Raw genomic sequence first — 17,479 nt, forward strand, 5'->3', positions numbered from 1 at the left:
ACCCTGCGAAACCAAGTTCTTAAGAATAGCATGAAACTAGCTCAAATGAGCTGACATGGTCACATTCTCTTCCATGCGGAGATCCATAGGTTGTTTCAGTCAATACATTTGCCTTGCAAGACTTTACTTGTCATAGAGGTTCGTGATCTTATCCCAAAACTGCCAAGCACTCTGTGCTTCCTCAACCACATTGTAATACACCTATTCAGTGAGAGACAAGATAAGGGTGGACTTACATAACTCATCAAGCTCCATCCATTCATCATTAGTCATAGTTTCAGTTTGCTCTCCACTCAACCTTAGTGGCTTTATTTGCGATTTTCACACCAATACCTGCCAAACTTGGCTCTTCCAATAGGCATAATTCATACCATCAAGCTTAGTGATGTTGAAGATAGCAGTGTCAACGGATAAGATGCTATACTGCAAGCTGAAACAATGGAGACAGTTCAAAACAAGTTGCTGTAAACTGCAGAAAACGACAAACTCAAACAAGGGTCAAAATACATTCCGGAACCATCCACAGCATTTGCCAACCTTCAATTGCATCCCAATAGTCATATGAAACACCCGAGAAGCACCCATGAACAATAGACAAAGCATAAAGTGACTAAATAAGCTTCAGCCCTAGAGTGTACAGCAATGATTTACTGTGTAAAATTGAGTATTTCAGGCCAGTAAATCAGCTCCAGATAATGGCCAATCAATAGGCATGCATTCCCCTAACATTCGGACGCCATTCGAGACCAACTGGGCATCAAATGTCAATGCCAACCACTCATAAACATAACGTGCTGATGTAACACTATTTGTGGCTGCCTGTGGACTCTGGAAAACAGTCCTGGACTGAGATAAATCAGCCCACAAATCAATGTCAATGATAACCACCAATGCCGAGCATCAAGTGGGTGTTCCCAGGTGCCAAATGAAGTGTTTTCAAGCTGCCAATGAGTGCCAAGGGAGGGCTGAAGTAAAAAACGAATTTTGCAGGTCTTCAAGCTGGCCCAAACAAGGCTAATGTTGTTAGGTATGCTGCTAGTCCATGTGGCATTAATGGGGTGGAAGGGGGGCTCAAATAGGGCTTGAAGAAGGCCTACACAAAGCCTTGTCAAGCCGGATCAAGTAGGAGCTAAGATATAAAATGGGGGAGCTCCAATGGTTGGAGCTATGGCTGCCCCTTCCTGCTGTACCTTGCCAACTGAAATAAACACTCAAAAGAATGCTTCAATACCTTTGAAGGAATGCCCTTAGGGTGCCCAAATGGGCCGAGTAGGTGCTCGGGAAGCTGGGGAGTGATCGGAGCTCGAAGGAGTCGCATATGACTACCAAGAGTGAGAACCGATGGTGTAGGGATTCGAATGAATATTGAAGGAGTTACGGACCAAGCAACTATGCTCAAGCAACTATGCTCTGATACTAGTTGAAAGGTGAGAAGGATCGAAGCTTGCACGAGAGAGCAAGAGCAAGAGAGAGAGAGACTCAAGCCGAGTATCGCCCTGTTTCGCGAGAGAGAGAGAGAGAGAGAGTGAGAGACAACGTCTCCGCGTGTGCTGCTCGTGTGACGAAAGACTGCACCTGTGCTATCCTGCCCCGTTTCTGCACAGAGGCAGAGGTCGCCCGTCGCCCCACAGCAAGAGAGAGCGTGCGCGAGCAAGGGAGAGAGATGTCGTGCTTCCCTGCGCCTGCGGACTGTGCCTTCCTTGCCCAGCGGACGTCTGTACCTGCTCGTGCACTGCCTGAGCCCCTTCGTCAGACCAGTGCAAGGTCCGTTCTACCTTGTTCGTGACCTGCCATCGCCTACACGGAAACAACTGGCCTTCGTGGGGAGCCCTACTCTGCGATTAACAGAAAGAAAGAGAGAGAGAGCTGTCAGGATCTGGGAGCGCGTGACTGTGCCCTTGCACCGGACAGCAGGCAGTCTGTGGCCGCAGAGAGAGAGAGAGAGAGAGTGCCCTGCAAATAGTTTCGGATCTCCGGTTAAAGGGGTGATACAACATGACTGGTCTGGACATGGCCTTTATTGACCAAACGGTGGCAGCCCTTGGTCCAAATTCTGAAACAGAGGAACCAGAGGATATGGTTCCTTGCAAGCAGTTTCGGATCTCCGGTTAAAGGGGTGATACAACATGGCTGGTCTGGACATGGCCTTTATTGACCAAACGGTGGCAGCCCTTGGTCTGGATTCTGAAACAGAGGAACCAGAGGATATGGTTCCTTGCACAAAAGAGATGCCATCTAGTCCTGACTTCCAGCCTGCGGGCAAACGCACCAAGCATACTTCGGAAGATACAATGGATCATCAGGAACGTTCTTATGCTCAAGTTGCTTTTGATTCTGTGGATTCTCAGGATGTTGACTGGGAGCATTTGTTGGAGTTCGCCAATACTCTGCTTGGTGATTATGTTCAATATAATCATGAGGCGTTCCCTGACTCGGAAGCTGAAGATATTCTGGAAGCCACTGTGGATCCTAAAAATGTTTTGCGCTCATTTTCAGTGTTTTATGTGTTAGAGATCATAGCCTGTTTAGGCAGCTGCACAGTCAGCAGCAGCAGTCGGACCAGCAGCTGCAGTCGGACTGTGCAGTCGGACTGCCACGTGGCAGTCCGACTGCCTGCAGCCGTTTTTACCAGGCTGCGCCCTATTTCTGGCGCCCCGTTCTAGGTGGTTTTTCGCCTTTTTATTGTCGACGACTTCAGCAATCTACCCATTCTTCTCTGTCGCAGATTACAGACCGGTGCCGTGCAGATTTCTGTCTCTGTTCACAGATTTCAGACAGCAGACAGTGCAGACTGCAGCAGACTTCGAGGTGGACAGCAGGTCGCATCGTCGAGGTGGAGACACGCAGTCCAGCGCACTGCGCCCGTGTATATCTTTGTATTCAGCATTCTTTATACAGCAGATCTTCATTGTACACTGTCTCTTTCTCTCCCTTTTTCTCTCTGCGTTCTCTCTCTCTGAGTCCTACGCTTCCGCACCGCTGCACTCTGACATGGTATCAGAGCAGTGTTTGAGGGCTGACTGAGCGCAGAATCAACCTGAAAAGGAGTTTCCATCACGACACAAATTTGCGTTTTTTGCGTTTAAGGGCAGACAGGAGGGCTGCGCCTTGGAACAAGGCTGAAACGAGTGTGGGCGCACAGGAAAGGAGTACAGGTGGTGGATTTGCTGCTGTTTACTGCTGTTTGACGCGGAGGAAGTTTGAGTTTTCAACCTAAAAGTGCAGGTTTTGCTTTTTCATCGCCTCCGGCGGGTGAAGAAGCTTCGGGACGCGGAAGAGCCTTAGCAAGCTGAGTTTACTCAGTCAGAGGGGGCTGCTTTTGCGTTTGAGAAGGCATTGCAGGTGAAGATGTCTACAGAGATGGACTTGGAGTTCCAGGCGATTATGGACCGGAAGGTGCCTGTCTTACCGGCTCTTCCTACAGATCAGAAGCTCGACGGCGACAACTACCGCATTTGGCGCGTTATGATGTTGGCCATTCTTGAGTCCTATGATTTGGCGGAGTTGGTACAGGAAGATATTGACCGGCCTTCGGTAAGAGATGAGTCCAAACTCTCTTCCGATGCTCGAGTACAGGTGGTGGATTTGCTGTTGTTTACTGCTGTTTGACGCGGAGGAAGTTTGAGTTTTCAACCTAAAAGTGCAGGTTTTGCTTTTTCATCGCCTCCGGCGGGTGAAGAAGCTTCGGGACGCGGAAGAGCCTTAGCAAGCTGAGTTTACTCAGTCAGAGGGGGCTGCTTTTGCGTTTGAGAAGGCATTGCAGGTGAAGATGTCTACAGAGATGGACTTGCAGTTCCAGGCGATTATGGACCGGAAGGTGCCTGTCTTACCGGCTCTTCCTACAGATCAGAAGCTCGACGGCGACAACTACCGCATTTGGCGCGTTATGATGTTGGCCATTCTTGAGTCCTATGATTTGGCGGAGTTGGTACAGGAAGATATTGACCGGCCTTCGGTAAGAGATGAGTCCAAACTCTCTTCCGATGCTCGTGCGGAGTTGGCCAAGGCCCAGTCTCATTGGGACAAACTGAATGCCAGGATTCGATCCTTTCTCTTTCTATCATGCACTACAGCCATGATCGCTCACATCGAGCACTTGACGGTGGCTCGTGAGATATGGCTGGAGCTTGATCAAATGTACAATCGGATGACCCTGATGAAGAGGGTTTCTTTGGAGATACAGATGCGGACCTTGTCCGTCAATAAGTCTTCTTCGCTAAGGGAACACATTAACAAGCTAAGGCAGCTACAGATGCAGGTTCAGAATGCGGGGAAGCCAATTTCCTCCGAAGACATGGCTGGAGCTTGATCAAATGTACAATCGGATGACCCTGATGAAGAGGGTTTCTTTGGAGGTACAAATGCGGACCTTGTCCGTCAATAAGTCTTCTTCGCTAAGGGAACACATTAACAAGCTAAGGCAGCTACAGATGCAGGTTCAGAATGCGGGGAAGCCAATTTCCTCCGAAGACATGGTGATCACACTCTTGTCCCAGTTGCCGCCACGATTCGGTACATTTTACTATGCCCTTATTGCTTCGGGGCGAGAGTCTACTCTTCGGTGGGAAGAGTTGGTTCCTATGGTCTTGGACCAAGAGGAACAGTTAAAGGGACAGAATGCTTCCAAGACGGAGGCATTGACAGGTCAAGCCTCTCAAAAGAAGGGGAAGGACCAAAAGAAGAAGAAGGGGGATAACAAGTCCAAGAAGGACAAGGAGAAGGACAAGGACAAAGACTCCACATGCCATATTTGTGGAAAGACTGGCCATTGGAAGAAGGATTGCCCTGATAAAGACTCGAAGGACACCAAGAAGAAGGAAACCAAGGATTCTGGAGTGGTGCCTGCATCCTCATCAGCTGCATTTCTACATTTAGTTGTCATTGAGGACGCTTCACCGAATGCTTCTGATGCTGCAATGGCGGCTCCCCAATCTCGAGAGTGGATTATTGATAGTGGTGCCTCACGGCACATGACTCCTTCATCAGATGGTGTTGCCCAGCTGCGACCTTCGCGTGGGCAGGTTCTCATTGGAGACAGCTCTTCAGTTTCTATTGCAGGTCGGGGTAAGATGCAGCTTATTCCGGATGGACGAGGTGGCACCTATACCTCAGAGGTTTTGCATGTACCAGGATTAGGGTACCATCTCCTTTCAGTTCATAAGATTTGCTCCCTTGGTCTTTTGGTGGAATTTGACAGTTCTACTGTGCGAGTCCTTGATCGTGAATCGAGGAAGGTTCTATCATCTGGATATGAGGAGAACGGCATTTACAAACTGAAGTCTTCCACTGCCCTCTCTTCTCTTCTTCTTACCTCACAGTCACAGTCTGAATTATGGCATGCTCGGTTTGGTCACCTGAACTATGACTATCTTCGGAAGGCGTCACGTGGACAGCTTGTTCGAGGGTTGCCGGATATAGTGGTGAGCCAGCATCCATGTGTCTCCTGCATACGGGGGAAGCAGCATCGGGATGCCATTCCCCACACAGCTTCGCGGCGGTCTACTTCACCGATGGAGCTAGTATCTACGGATCTATGTGGCCCTATGAGGAATGAGTCCCTGCGTAGGAGCTCGTACTTCATGCTGATCGTGGATGACTATAGCAGGATGACATGGGCCTATTTTTTGACACTAAAATCAAAAGCTTTCTCGCACTTCAAGGATTGGCTTCTCTTTGAGGAGAACCGATCAGGCCGGAAGTTGAAGACCTTGCGATCCGACAAGGGAGGTGAATTTGTGTCTAATGAATTTGCTCGGTTTTGTGCAGATAGAGGAATTCACCAGGAGTTTGCCAATACCAATACTCCTCAAGAAAATGGTATTCTAGAACGGAAGAACCGCAGTGTGATCGAGATGGCGCGCACCATGATGGAGCACCGACAGACCCCTCAGGTTCTGTGGGCCGAGGCTGTGGCTACTGCAGTCCACATCCTTAATCGATCCCCTACTTCGGCCATGGAAGGGATGACTCCATTTGAGGCTTATTTTGGGACGAAGCCAGATGTTTCTTACTTTCGGGTCTTTGGGTGTGATGCCTATGTTCACATTCCCAAGGCTCACCATGACAAATTTGAAGCGGCTTCCCGAAAACAGGTATTTGTTGGCTATAGCTCTCAGTCCCAAGGCTACCGACTGTATGATCCCGTCAAGCAGGATGTATATACTAGCCGTGATGTGCGGTTTGTGGAGGTTCCGGCTTCTTCAACGGGTGAGGAGCATCCCGTTCTTGGAGATCCAAGGGAGAGTTTGGCTCCTTCTACAGTTCCACTAGAGCCTGTGCCGTTTGATTATGATTCTGTTTCTGACACAGAGTCTACTGTTCCACCGGATCCTTCTGAGGAGTTACCACCGGTGGACATTCCAGAGTCTTCTACTGATGGAGAACGACAAGGGAAGGTTCGGCCTCCTCGCTGAGCCCGTGACACACTCCGTGATTCAGGGATCGAGGGGGTTCCTGAGGAGTGGGGACCGCAGGATGGTCCGCGGCGGTCACGGAGGCACCAGGCGCATTCTTCGGAGCTTGTTTGCTCCAATTATTGTTTGATGTCCCGAGTTATGCAGGATCGAGAGCCCACCTCCGTGAAGGAGGCTTTACAGTCCGCCCCATGGAAGAAAGCTATGGAAGCTGAGTTGGAGGCTATTGAGAGGAATGGCACTTGGTCACTTGTGCCACGCCCCCCGAAGAAGAAGGTGATTGGAGTCAAGTGGGTCTTCAAGACCAAATATCTCAGTGATGGTACTTTGGATAAGCACAAGGCTCGCCTTGTTGCTAAGGGTTTTGCCCAGCGCCCAGGGATTGACTGTCATGACACCTTTGCCCCTACAGCTCGTATGGCAACCATTAGAGCTGTTCTTGCTTTGGCTGGCCATAGGAGATGGCCTGTTTATCAGCTAGATGTGAAGTCGGCCTTCCTGAATGGTGATTTGAAGGAGGAGATCTACGTTGAGCAGCCTCCTGGCTTTGGTTCTTCAGATGGGAAAGTCTACAGGTTGAAGAAGGCCCTGTATGGTCTCAAGCAGGCCCCGCGAGCTTGGAACGAGAAGATTGATTCGTTCCTCCAGACTCAGTTGGGATATCGGCGGTCCAAGGCCGATCCGCAGCTGTATGTTCACACTTCCGAGAATGGTTGTGTGCTGTTTGTATTATATGTTGATGATTTGATTGTCACAGGTGATGATGCACAGCAGGTCAAGGAGACAAAGTCAGCTTTACATCGGACGTTCGAGATGACGGATTTGGGGCTACTCCATTTCTTTTTAGGCCATGAGATTTATCAGTCTCAGAGGGGGATCTTTCTCTCCCAACAGAGATATGTACAGGAGCTCTTGGTGACTTTTGAGATGGAAGATTGTCGGGCCCTCTCTACTCCTATGGATCCGAACTGGAAGGCCACTTCCCATTCAGCTTCTCCTTTGGCGGATGCTTCCCGCTATCGACAGTTGATAGGGTCTTTGATTTGGCTTCTCAACACGAGGGTTGATCTATGTTTTGCTGTTGGGCTCTTGGCAGGGTTCATGAGTGAACCTCAAACGGTGCTTTGGCAGGCTGCTCAGAGGATACTTCAGTATCTAAGGGGGACATCTGATTTGGGGATTCATTACCCCGCAGGGACAGATGGGTCAGATCTTGTACTTGCAGGTTGGAGCGACTCGGATTGGGCTGGTGACGTGGACCACAAACGGTCTACAACAGGTTACTGCTTTACTTTGGGTAAAGGTGTTATTTCATGGAGTAGCAAGAAGCAGCCCACGGTAGCCCTTTCGTCTACTGAGGCGGAGTATCGGGCCGCATCTTCCACCACATGCGAGGTTGTGTGGCTTCGGAGATTGTTGGAGGAGCTTGGGTGCCCCCAGACTCGTCTTACATTGCTGCGATGTGACAATGAGAGTTGCATTGCCTTGGCAAGGAATCCTGTTTTTCATGCCCGGACGAAGCACATTGAGATCCAGTACCACTTCATCCGAGAAAAGCTTCTGAATGAGACCATCACTGTGGAGTATTGCAAGACGGAGGATAATCTTGCGGATTTGTTTACGAAGGCGCTTCCTCAGGCTCTACTTCGGCAACATTCCCGATCCCTCGGGCTTTTGCCCTGTCCAGGCTCTGAGAGGGGGTGTTAGAGATCATAGCCTGTTTAGGCAGCTGCACAGTCAGCAGCAGCAGTCGGACCAGCAGCTGCAGTCGGACTGTGCAGTCGGACTGCCACGTGGCAGTCCGACTGCCTGCAGCCGTTTTTACCAGGCTGCGCCCTATTTCTGGCGCCCCGTTCTAGGTGGTTTTTCGCCTATTTATTGTCGACGACTTCAGCAGTCTACCCATTCTTCTCTGTCGCAGATTACAGACCGGTGCCGTGCAGATTTCTGTCTCTGTTCACAGATTTCAGACAGCAGACAGTGCAGACTGCAGCAAACTTCGAGGTGGACAGCAGGTCGCATCGTCGAGGTGGAGACACGCAGTCCAGCGCACTGCGCCCGTGTATATCTTTGTATTCAGCATTCTTTATACAGCAGATCTTCATTGTACACTGTCTCTTTCTCTCCCTTTTTCTCTCTGCGTTCTCTCTCTCTCAGTCCTACGCTTCCGCACCGCTGAGAAGCATCATGCTGATCTGCTGACTAAACTGCCAGTGTTCTGATCGCCATTTGGTCCATGTTGTGCCATGGCGCCCAATGGCGGATTTTCAATGCTTGCTTCAACGCGAATGCCCGGTGTGGGTTGAAGTGGAAAACTGTCCGGCAATTTACTGGCCACTGTTAAAGGATGCCATGGCCATTGTGGGCACTCTTTTGGTTCCCCCGAGCCCAAGGGCCACGAATCGTAACCGTTTGTGTATGCTTTGGGACACGGATCGGAAAAGGCCTGCTTGATTACGTCTTAATTGTTCTGGCATGCATCCTTTGCACTTTCATTTGAAATGGGGTAACTTTACAGGGCATTGTTTTTCAGGTGGAAAATTGGGGAATTTTATGGCAGAGTGTCCAGCGAAGCAATTGACTTGAGATGTTCAACATGTTTTGCCTCCCATGGAAGATATGGTGCTTGATGCGCCCCAGCCACCTAAAGTTTTGGATAAAGGCAAGCAACATGTTTCGGGTTTGGATTCCCGTGTCAAATGACTGGGTAGATGTTCGGGCCAAAAATAAGAAAGGTTTGATGCTCACATGACGGATACTGTGCCTAATGCTTCACAAGATTCCGTGCGTACTTATATGCGCAAGAAAGATATGTTGTCTTCAAACCACACTACTCATGCTACGTTTTCTTCTGCTCCTCGCAATCAACCCAATCGGAAAAGTCTATACGGATGGTTCGAAGGGCCCACTTGCTAAGTTGGCATTTGATGCTAAAGGCAACATGATTACCCCATGGGATCGTCGTTATCCCCGTTCCATCCCCAAGACAGTGGATGCACTGTCTACTTCTAAATATGGCCGTCCGAACTCTTTTGTTGTGTTAGCTGACTTTCTGAATGAGGGAGTCCTTGACATTTTAGCAGAAAAGGTTAAATCGAGGCAAGCTTTGCCCCATTCCCGATTTTCTTTTTGAATACACATGAAGATAGCCACGTGGAATGTGCGAGGATTTTGTTCTCCCAATAAGCAACATGCCATGTGGAGTTTATTGCATGAGAATCAATGGGATGTCTTGTGTGCTCAAGATGCATTATTCTGGCGTGCTTATGATTGTACATGAGAAATATCAGCCTGTTCTTATTAAAACTGATGTGCATGGTCGTTTTGTGGTGATTGAAGTTTTATTTAAAGGAGAGATCTTATGGTTACTTGGGCTCTATGCTCCAAATGATCCTTTATCCCACTGGGATCTTTGGAATAATTTGCAGACCTCCTTGTCACTTGACAGATGGGGTTTGTTGATGGGGGATTTTAATATGAGTGTTGATTCTTCACAGTCCACATCAGAGCATTCGGTGATGGACGCTCCAGAAAGCCGTGTATGGAATGCGTTTGCTCGTGCCGTACTTAAGCAAGATCTCTGGTCATGGCTACACCCTTCTTCTACAGGGTTTACTTTTCACTCTGCGCAGTATACTGCTACATGGTCACGGTTGGACCGCATGTATATTATGCAAGATGATGTTTTTCTTCCTGAGATATTGGAAATGAAAGTGTTGCAACAATATGCCTTGTCGGACCATTTTCCTCTACAACTTGAGATGCTTGTACAACCCATTGCACTTTTTAGACTCCCTTTGCGCTTCAACTCGTCTTATTTACAACATTCAATCTTTCAGGGTTATATGCAGCAATTGATTGATAGATTTTTGTTGGACTTTGCTACAGAGGGCAATGCTTCTTTTGAACGATTGCTCTCTAATGTGCAGCGGGTTGTTCGGCAGTATGGGATTCATCACGCCTCTCTTAGTTGGCGGCATCGACAAGCAACGGAGGAATTACTGGCTTTGGTTCGTTCTCTACTGGTGGAGACTCCATATGATGTATTTTTGTTGTCATTGGCTATGTGTTTGGCTGATCTTATTAAAGAGTTTCAGTTGAAATCTTATCGGCAAGCCAAATTGCAAAATCTGACGGAGAATTTGCAAGATAGTGCTTGTCAGACTCATAAGTTCTTTCGAGCTCTCCATGCCTCTCTTGCTCGAGAGAATATGACTAGACTCCAAGATGCAGAAGGTCAAATGGTCATTGATCCGCAGACTATTGTGAATAAGTGTAGGAATTATTTTCTAGACCTTCTTAGTTCTACTTCTCCACCTTCAGACCAAATTACTCATGCCCACTCAGTTTTCTATGATTTGGTCTGCAATCAGGTTCCACATGACATGCAAACTACTCTAGAGACAGATATTCGTGAGGCGGAGGTCATGGATGTTTTGTTACACTTGCTCAAGGATAAAGTCCCGGTTGGGATGGTCTCACAAATGAGTTCTTTGAGATTTTTGCTACCCAACTGGCGAAACCATTGACGGCTATGTTTCAGCAGGTTTAGGAAACGGGGTTCATGCCTTCCTCATGGAAAGGACTTATTAAACTGCTTCCAAAAGTTCCTTCGCCGTCTATATTGAAACATTAGCGACCAATTTCTTTGATGGGTTCTATGTATAAAATCTTTTCCAAACTAATGGCGAATCGGCTCCATAAGCATCTTCCTGCCATTGTGCATCCTTCCAATATGGTTTCATTAAGGGCCGAAACATTATGCACAATGTCTTAAATGCGCAATTGGCTATTGACTATGCAAGGCATTCTAATCAGAAGGTGATACTGATTCAATTGGACCTAGAAAAGGATTTTGATTATTTAGACTAGTCTTTCATTGCAGAACTTATGTCTACTATGGGCTTTGGTACTCAAGGATAAAAGTCCCGGTTGGGATGGTCTCACAAATGAGTTCTTTGAGATTTTTGCTACCCAACTGGCGAAACCATTGACGGCTATGTTTCAGCAGGTTTGGGAAACGGGGTTCATGCCTTCCTCATGGAAAGGACTTATTAAACTGCTTCCAAAAGTTCCTTCGCCGTCTATATTGAAACATTAGCGACCGATTTCTTTGATGGGTTCTATGTATAAAATCTTTTCCAAACTAATGGCGAATCGGCTCCATAAGCATCTTCCTGCCATTGTGCATCCTTCCAATATGGTTTCATTAAGGGCCGAAACATTATGCACAATGTCTTAAATGCCCAATTGGCTATTGACTATGCAAGGCATTCTAATCAGGAGGTGATACTGATTCAATTGGACCTAGAAAAGGCTTTTGATTATTTAGACTAGTCTTTCATTGCAGAACTTATGTCTACTATGGGCTTTGGTACTCGGATATCTTGTCTGATCTACACCATTAGTGCTGCGGCTTCTTCGCGAGTTATGCTGAAGTGTTACCGAGCCTTTTGTCCTTGCCCGCTTTGTGAGACAAGGTTGGCCTTTGAGTCCTCTCTTTTTTGCCCTTGCGACTCATCCAGTTATTTCGATGTTATCTCATATGGCAGCTTCTACTTAGTTGGCTGGATTGTCTCTTCCTTCTAGAGAGCACTTCATTAGTCAATCCTTGGCTGATAACAGCTTTATGATTCTGTGTGCGGACAAGGATAATCTTCGCAAAGCATTAGATGTTTGGACTCTCTTTGGTCAGGCTTCTAGTCTTCGTATCAATGCTTTGAAATCAGCCATTCTCAGCTGCACGGAGTCGGATTTGCAGTCATTGGACTGGCAGGGAATGGTTGTTCCCCGTGGTTCCATTGTCAAGCATCTTGGGTACCCTTTGGGTGTTGATGTTCCGCCAAAGCAGCTACTAGAGTGGATTTCACAAAAACTGGCGGCTAAGTTTCTGTATTGGAAGTCACAGGCTTGGCCCTTCCATGTTCGCCTCAAAGTGGCTCAAACAATTATGTTGCCAATGCTCACATATTTCTTGCCATTGCTGCCTTGGACTACTACTACATTGAATGCTCTTACTCTGTATATTCATTTCATGTTATGAAAGAAGGATTCCTTGCATGCAGGCATTTCATGGATTTCTTGGTCACATGCATGTACCCCCCAAACGCATGGGTGGTGGGGCTATTTTAGATGCCAAAACTCATATGCTAGCACTCCGTTGGTCTCTTTTTCGCGCCATATGCTTGGTTCATCACCCGTGGGTCGTAATAGACTGTTATTTTCTTGAGGATCACGGGCTTCTGCATGGTAATACCCAAATTCAGAGTTCTTGGTGACATGTTCTTAATGCAGACTCTCGGTTTTCTAGTCCTTCATCATCTCTGGTTGCCCATTTGGTATGTTCCTGGAAACTGGTCCTCTAGAAGGCTCGATGGCATCCAACGGAGGACCGCTTAGGTACTAACTCTTTTCAAATGGAATTGTTGGCAACCTTACGGTTACTTTCTTGGGAAGGCAAACATGAGCTTAGACCAAAATTTAACCGCATGGCACGTTTGGGCTTGACAATATTCAGATGCCACCCTTGCCAGTCACAATGTGTTGATATCGTTTCGTACAGCTAGGAGGCTTTTCAGGATCCCTCGTGGATACAGGGATTTATGGGGACAGCTTTTGATGGTGCTCCAAAGCAGACAATCCTTTCCTGCCCTTGCTTCGGATCATCCCTGGCAGGATTGGGACCTTGCAGGCCGGCTGAATTTAGAAAAGGCTTCAGCTAACCAGGTGTATTATCTTCCATTTGAAGATCATCAATGGCTGGTTACTAAAGCTAATACTGTATGAGGATTGCGTAAATCCTAGTCATGGTGGAGGGTAACTGTGATGGAGGGCTGGTTGAACAAGACACCTTTCAAATGCAAGGTCTTTCTTTGGAGGGTGATGATTGGTGGTCTTCCTCTTGCTTCAACCCTTTCCAAGCGTCGAATCTCCAACGGCAATTGTTTCTTTTGCACCACCAGTGTAGAATCCGCCCGTCATCGATTTATTTCTTGCCCTCTCGCTAAGAAAATCTGGTCATTTTTGTCAGCAGTTTGGCGAGCGGTGGTTGGTTTCTTGCTAAGCCCTTTTGATTGGGTTTTTGTGCAGCCCAAATACCCCACACCGGCACAGCCACATATGAAGATCTTGTTTCACTTTCTTAGATATTGGGGCTGTTGGCACAACTGGACCATTCGGAATGCTTTTCTTTTTGATTCCACCTCTAAAGTTCAAGGGCATATTGCTAGGCTTAAAGGTCTCTTGCATTGGCAGATAGATCTTATTTAGCACTCTGACTTGCTCCCTCGGGAGGGCTTACTTCCCTGGCATATGGCAATTTCCTCTGCGTCTTTGCCCCTTCCCTTTATTTATCTGTCACTAAAAGAATAAAGAATAAAGAATAAAGTGACGGTGACGGGCACACGCCGCCTGTTATTCATCTGTCACTAAAAGAATAAAGAATAAAGTGACGATGGCGGGCACCCGCCACCTGCAGTGTGTATGCACGAGTACTGTCAATGTAATAATACACGGCGGCTAGGCGGAAGCACCTTTAGCCCCAACACATACATGCTTTTTTCGAGCATGTGACCAAAATTGACGACCGGATGTTATTCGGTAGGTCACGTGGTTTGTCTTTAGCTATCTAGCCACCCTCGACCACCATCTGGTGTTGAAACCAAGACCTACTAGATGAATGTGCTGTTGATAAATGCCTTCTCCTCATATAGGAAGCTCACAAAGAAAGTCAGCAATTACCTACATAGTCATATGAGAGGTGAAGCATTGATCTTCAACAAAAGTTTAGTAGAGGTTCAAGATGTCAAAGCCGAACCTACCACTTACAAGTCATTTTGTGACTCAAATGTTTGTCTATTATTCCAAACTTCTGCAAACAAAGTGGTGCACTGCATTACAAGGTTAGGCATTAAAGACAACAAAACATATATGTACTCATGACTAGACATCCTCCATAGACAAGGGCAAGGTATCATGTATTGAGAGACCTCAATACAACTAGCAATCATCAAATATCAAAGCTAGCAAAAATAACAAAAGAACAATTGGACTCATATGGCTAAGATGGAGATAAGAGAGCCCCTACTTTAGGTAACTAGCCTTGTTGTCCTCACAAGGTGAATCACCAACACTTGTGTTGTCTCTTTCCTTCATGGTGCTAAGTCATACAAGTAGGTTGTTCTCATAAGGCCTTGTTGTCCCCACAAGGTAAGTAAACAATACCCATGCTGCTTCTTTCCTTCATGGCTCTTAGTCATGTTCCCATAAAGTGTATAAAGTGTGTATTAGAGAGACCTTCCTTTGATTATATGCAAAATAGGCAACTCCCCTTTTGTTTCCATAAGGTGATTAAAGAAAACTCCTCCTATTGTCTATTCCATTCATGGCTCTAAACCATAAAGTATTTCTTTCTTTTCCTTATCAATCAAAGTCAATTTGTTACCCATGCTGCTTCTTTCCTTTGTGTCTCTTAGCCATGTTCTCATAAAGTGTATAAAGCGTGTATTAGAGAGACCCTCCTTTGGTTCTATGCAACAAAAAACTCTTATTGTCTATTCCATTCATGACTCTAAATCATAAAGTGTTCTTTCTTTTCCAGATCAATCAAAGTTAATTGTTTCCTTTTTTTTCTTTTTGGCTATAGTTAATAAGTGACCAAAACAAAAACTTATTTTAGTGTTTCCGTAGGGTGCATGAAGTATATTGTTTATATAAACTACCTTCATGGCTTTAAGTCAAGTGTAGTTTCTCCATAACATAGTTGCGAAGAAACCCGTTTCATAAGGTTAGGAAACTCATTTCATACCTAGGCATTTCATAAACATATGAAACACCTGTTTTAAGCTTTCACAAATGCCATAGCCTAAATGTCTTGGGACTTGTTTATCATTGATTGATATAGTCTATGTATTGATGGCTTCTTTTACAACTAAAGTTAGTGTTGGGCAAAATGAATAATGTCAATCTATGTTCTCTACATCATGTGGGTCGTCATACAACATATGTATATAAAACTTTCATACTTTATTTCATCTCTAATGAAACCCATTTCTAACATTTTGTGAAACTTGTATGAAACCTGTTTCAAATCTCCCATTTCAAAAACCCTTGGCAACTATGCTCCATAAGGTGAATAAAAGGTGAATCTAGGAAAGACCCTAACTTGCTTCTACTCTAATGGTGGGTAGGAAGCACCTCTCTTGTTATAACTAGTATTATCTACTCTTGCCCGCGTCTGATCTAAATCATGAATAGGAAATCTGAACTACAGCTAGGAGTGCCATATAGTCCTCTTTAAGGGCTGTCCTATAAGTCCTTTGGCAAGTAGGCAGATGTTTACATCCTTTCGAAATTATGAATTATTAGTATATTGTACATCCCCTTCATGTCCTATAGGGCTCTGGCAAGTATGCAGCTGTTTATATCCTTTGGAAATTATGAATTAATGGTGTATTATACACCCCCTAAACTTGACTCTAGCCTTTCACCAAATAAGCTACTTCCTTAGATACAAAACATCCTACACATCAAACAAAAGTGAAAACCACCGATTTTTGTAAATATTAGACATAGTTTGCGAATGAAAGTGACACATGCATACACACACGCACAAACATACGCAAAATTGAACATGCATGACCCTCAAATATGACAGATTCTTAGTCAAGGTTATTCCCCAAAGAAAAACAGAAAACCTTAACATCAAATCCAAAGTACCAATAAACGTGAAAACCAAAGTACCAACCAGGACACAGCCAGGAGAAGGAGAGGAAGAAGCTATATGGCAATCCGAAGTCAAAAAATTCTCTTTCGACTCCAATAAGTTGTCATTGCTCAGAATTTCCTCAGCCTCAATGTATGCTAATGCAACATCTTTGCTTAATTGTTGCATTAAGGTCAAAGCATCTGACCCATGCCCATCATTGAAAATTTCCTGAAAATTAGAAAAAATCTAATAAGCTCTTTTGATTTATATGATCTGCGCTGCATAAAATCAACATATTAGGACATGGCATATGAGCACCGGTACCATAAAGACTTGTAAATCTGTATAGTTACCTCCAAAATAGAGGTTCCATCTTTTTTGGTCAAGAAGGAAGTATCACAAGTTGGGGACTTCCAAGTAGTCAACGGTGAACAAAGTGTTCTGCCATGCATCAAAGTGTATTCGTGAGATAGGCCATGCACTAAAAAGTGAACGGGTATTAGGTTATAATATAAATGTTTCAGACTATCAAGCGGTCTTAAATCAAGGTATATCTAACACTCAATTAAAATCCAGAAGAGTAAACCTCAAAAGCTTGCGAAATATCCATTACTATGCAAGATTAGGCTAAACACCATCTTTGTAACAACCCATGAAGGTTTCCAGACAAGCCTTCAAAGAACCGTCAACCGCAAGTATCCAGAAGAGTGACCTCAAAAGCCTGCGAAATATCCATTACTATGCAAGATTAGGCTAAACACCATCTTTTTAACAACGCATGAAGGTTTCCAGACAAGCCTTCAAAGAGCCGTCAACCGCAAGTATCCAAGTACTTCAATGGGGGCTGGAAAATTACAACTCATATTGTCAGTGTAATCTTCTTTAGTGAGTATCTGCAGTGAGTATGTGGACACAAATGTCCTCGATGCTCCATATTAGAAGCTCACATGTCCTCATATCTGATAAGGCCTCCTAGTGTTCGTGGTCTAGTCACCAGCAGGGAACTAAGGACTAGTTGGGGACTAGACACTAGAAACGCCAGTCTAGTCAAAAGACCATACCGTTAGAAACGGAACTATATGGACTAGAAAACCATGTAAGCTTTACTTTGTTACAAAAGATTGCTCAAACAAGCCTTGCTTCAAAAGATTCCTAACAAGCCCTAAAAACAAGGTTGTAGATGTTGAAGTAGAAATAACCAACAATCGAACAACACCTTAATATGACAGCATGTACAGCAGTGACTAACAAGAAATTCGCTTTCCAAGAATGGATACTGCTCTTTCCTTGCAATGGGAGTGCTTTCTTGAAAAGGAGACAACTTCAGGACGACTTAAACATATAAGAGCGCATGACGAAC

The 17,479-nt window shown here is 45.6% G+C and overlaps 1 protein-coding gene across 2 annotated transcripts in view; it reads right to left on the reverse strand.

Annotated features, from left to right (window-relative positions):
* Positions 1 to 17,479, reverse strand: part of LOC148024680 (transcription factor MYB3R-1-like) — a 67,850-nt gene that overhangs the window by 11,550 nt on the left and 38,821 nt on the right. For both annotated transcript variants that reach the window (XM_087694330.1, XM_087694329.1), the window contains exons 9-10: positions 16,473 to 16,560; positions 16,159 to 16,347 (exon numbers count right to left, since the gene is read on the reverse strand). In XM_087694330.1, coding sequence (XP_087550456.1) covers positions 16,159 to 16,347; positions 16,473 to 16,560 — 277 coding nt within the window. The remainder of the gene's footprint in view (positions 1 to 16,158; positions 16,348 to 16,472; positions 16,561 to 17,479) is intronic.

This window comes from Lygodium microphyllum, chromosome 15 (assembly GCF_053477565.2).
Source record: "Lygodium microphyllum isolate KBCC chromosome 15, Lygodium_microphyllum_v1.1.10, whole genome shotgun sequence".
Classification (NCBI taxonomy): domain Eukaryota; kingdom Viridiplantae; phylum Streptophyta; class Polypodiopsida; order Schizaeales; family Lygodiaceae; genus Lygodium; species Lygodium microphyllum.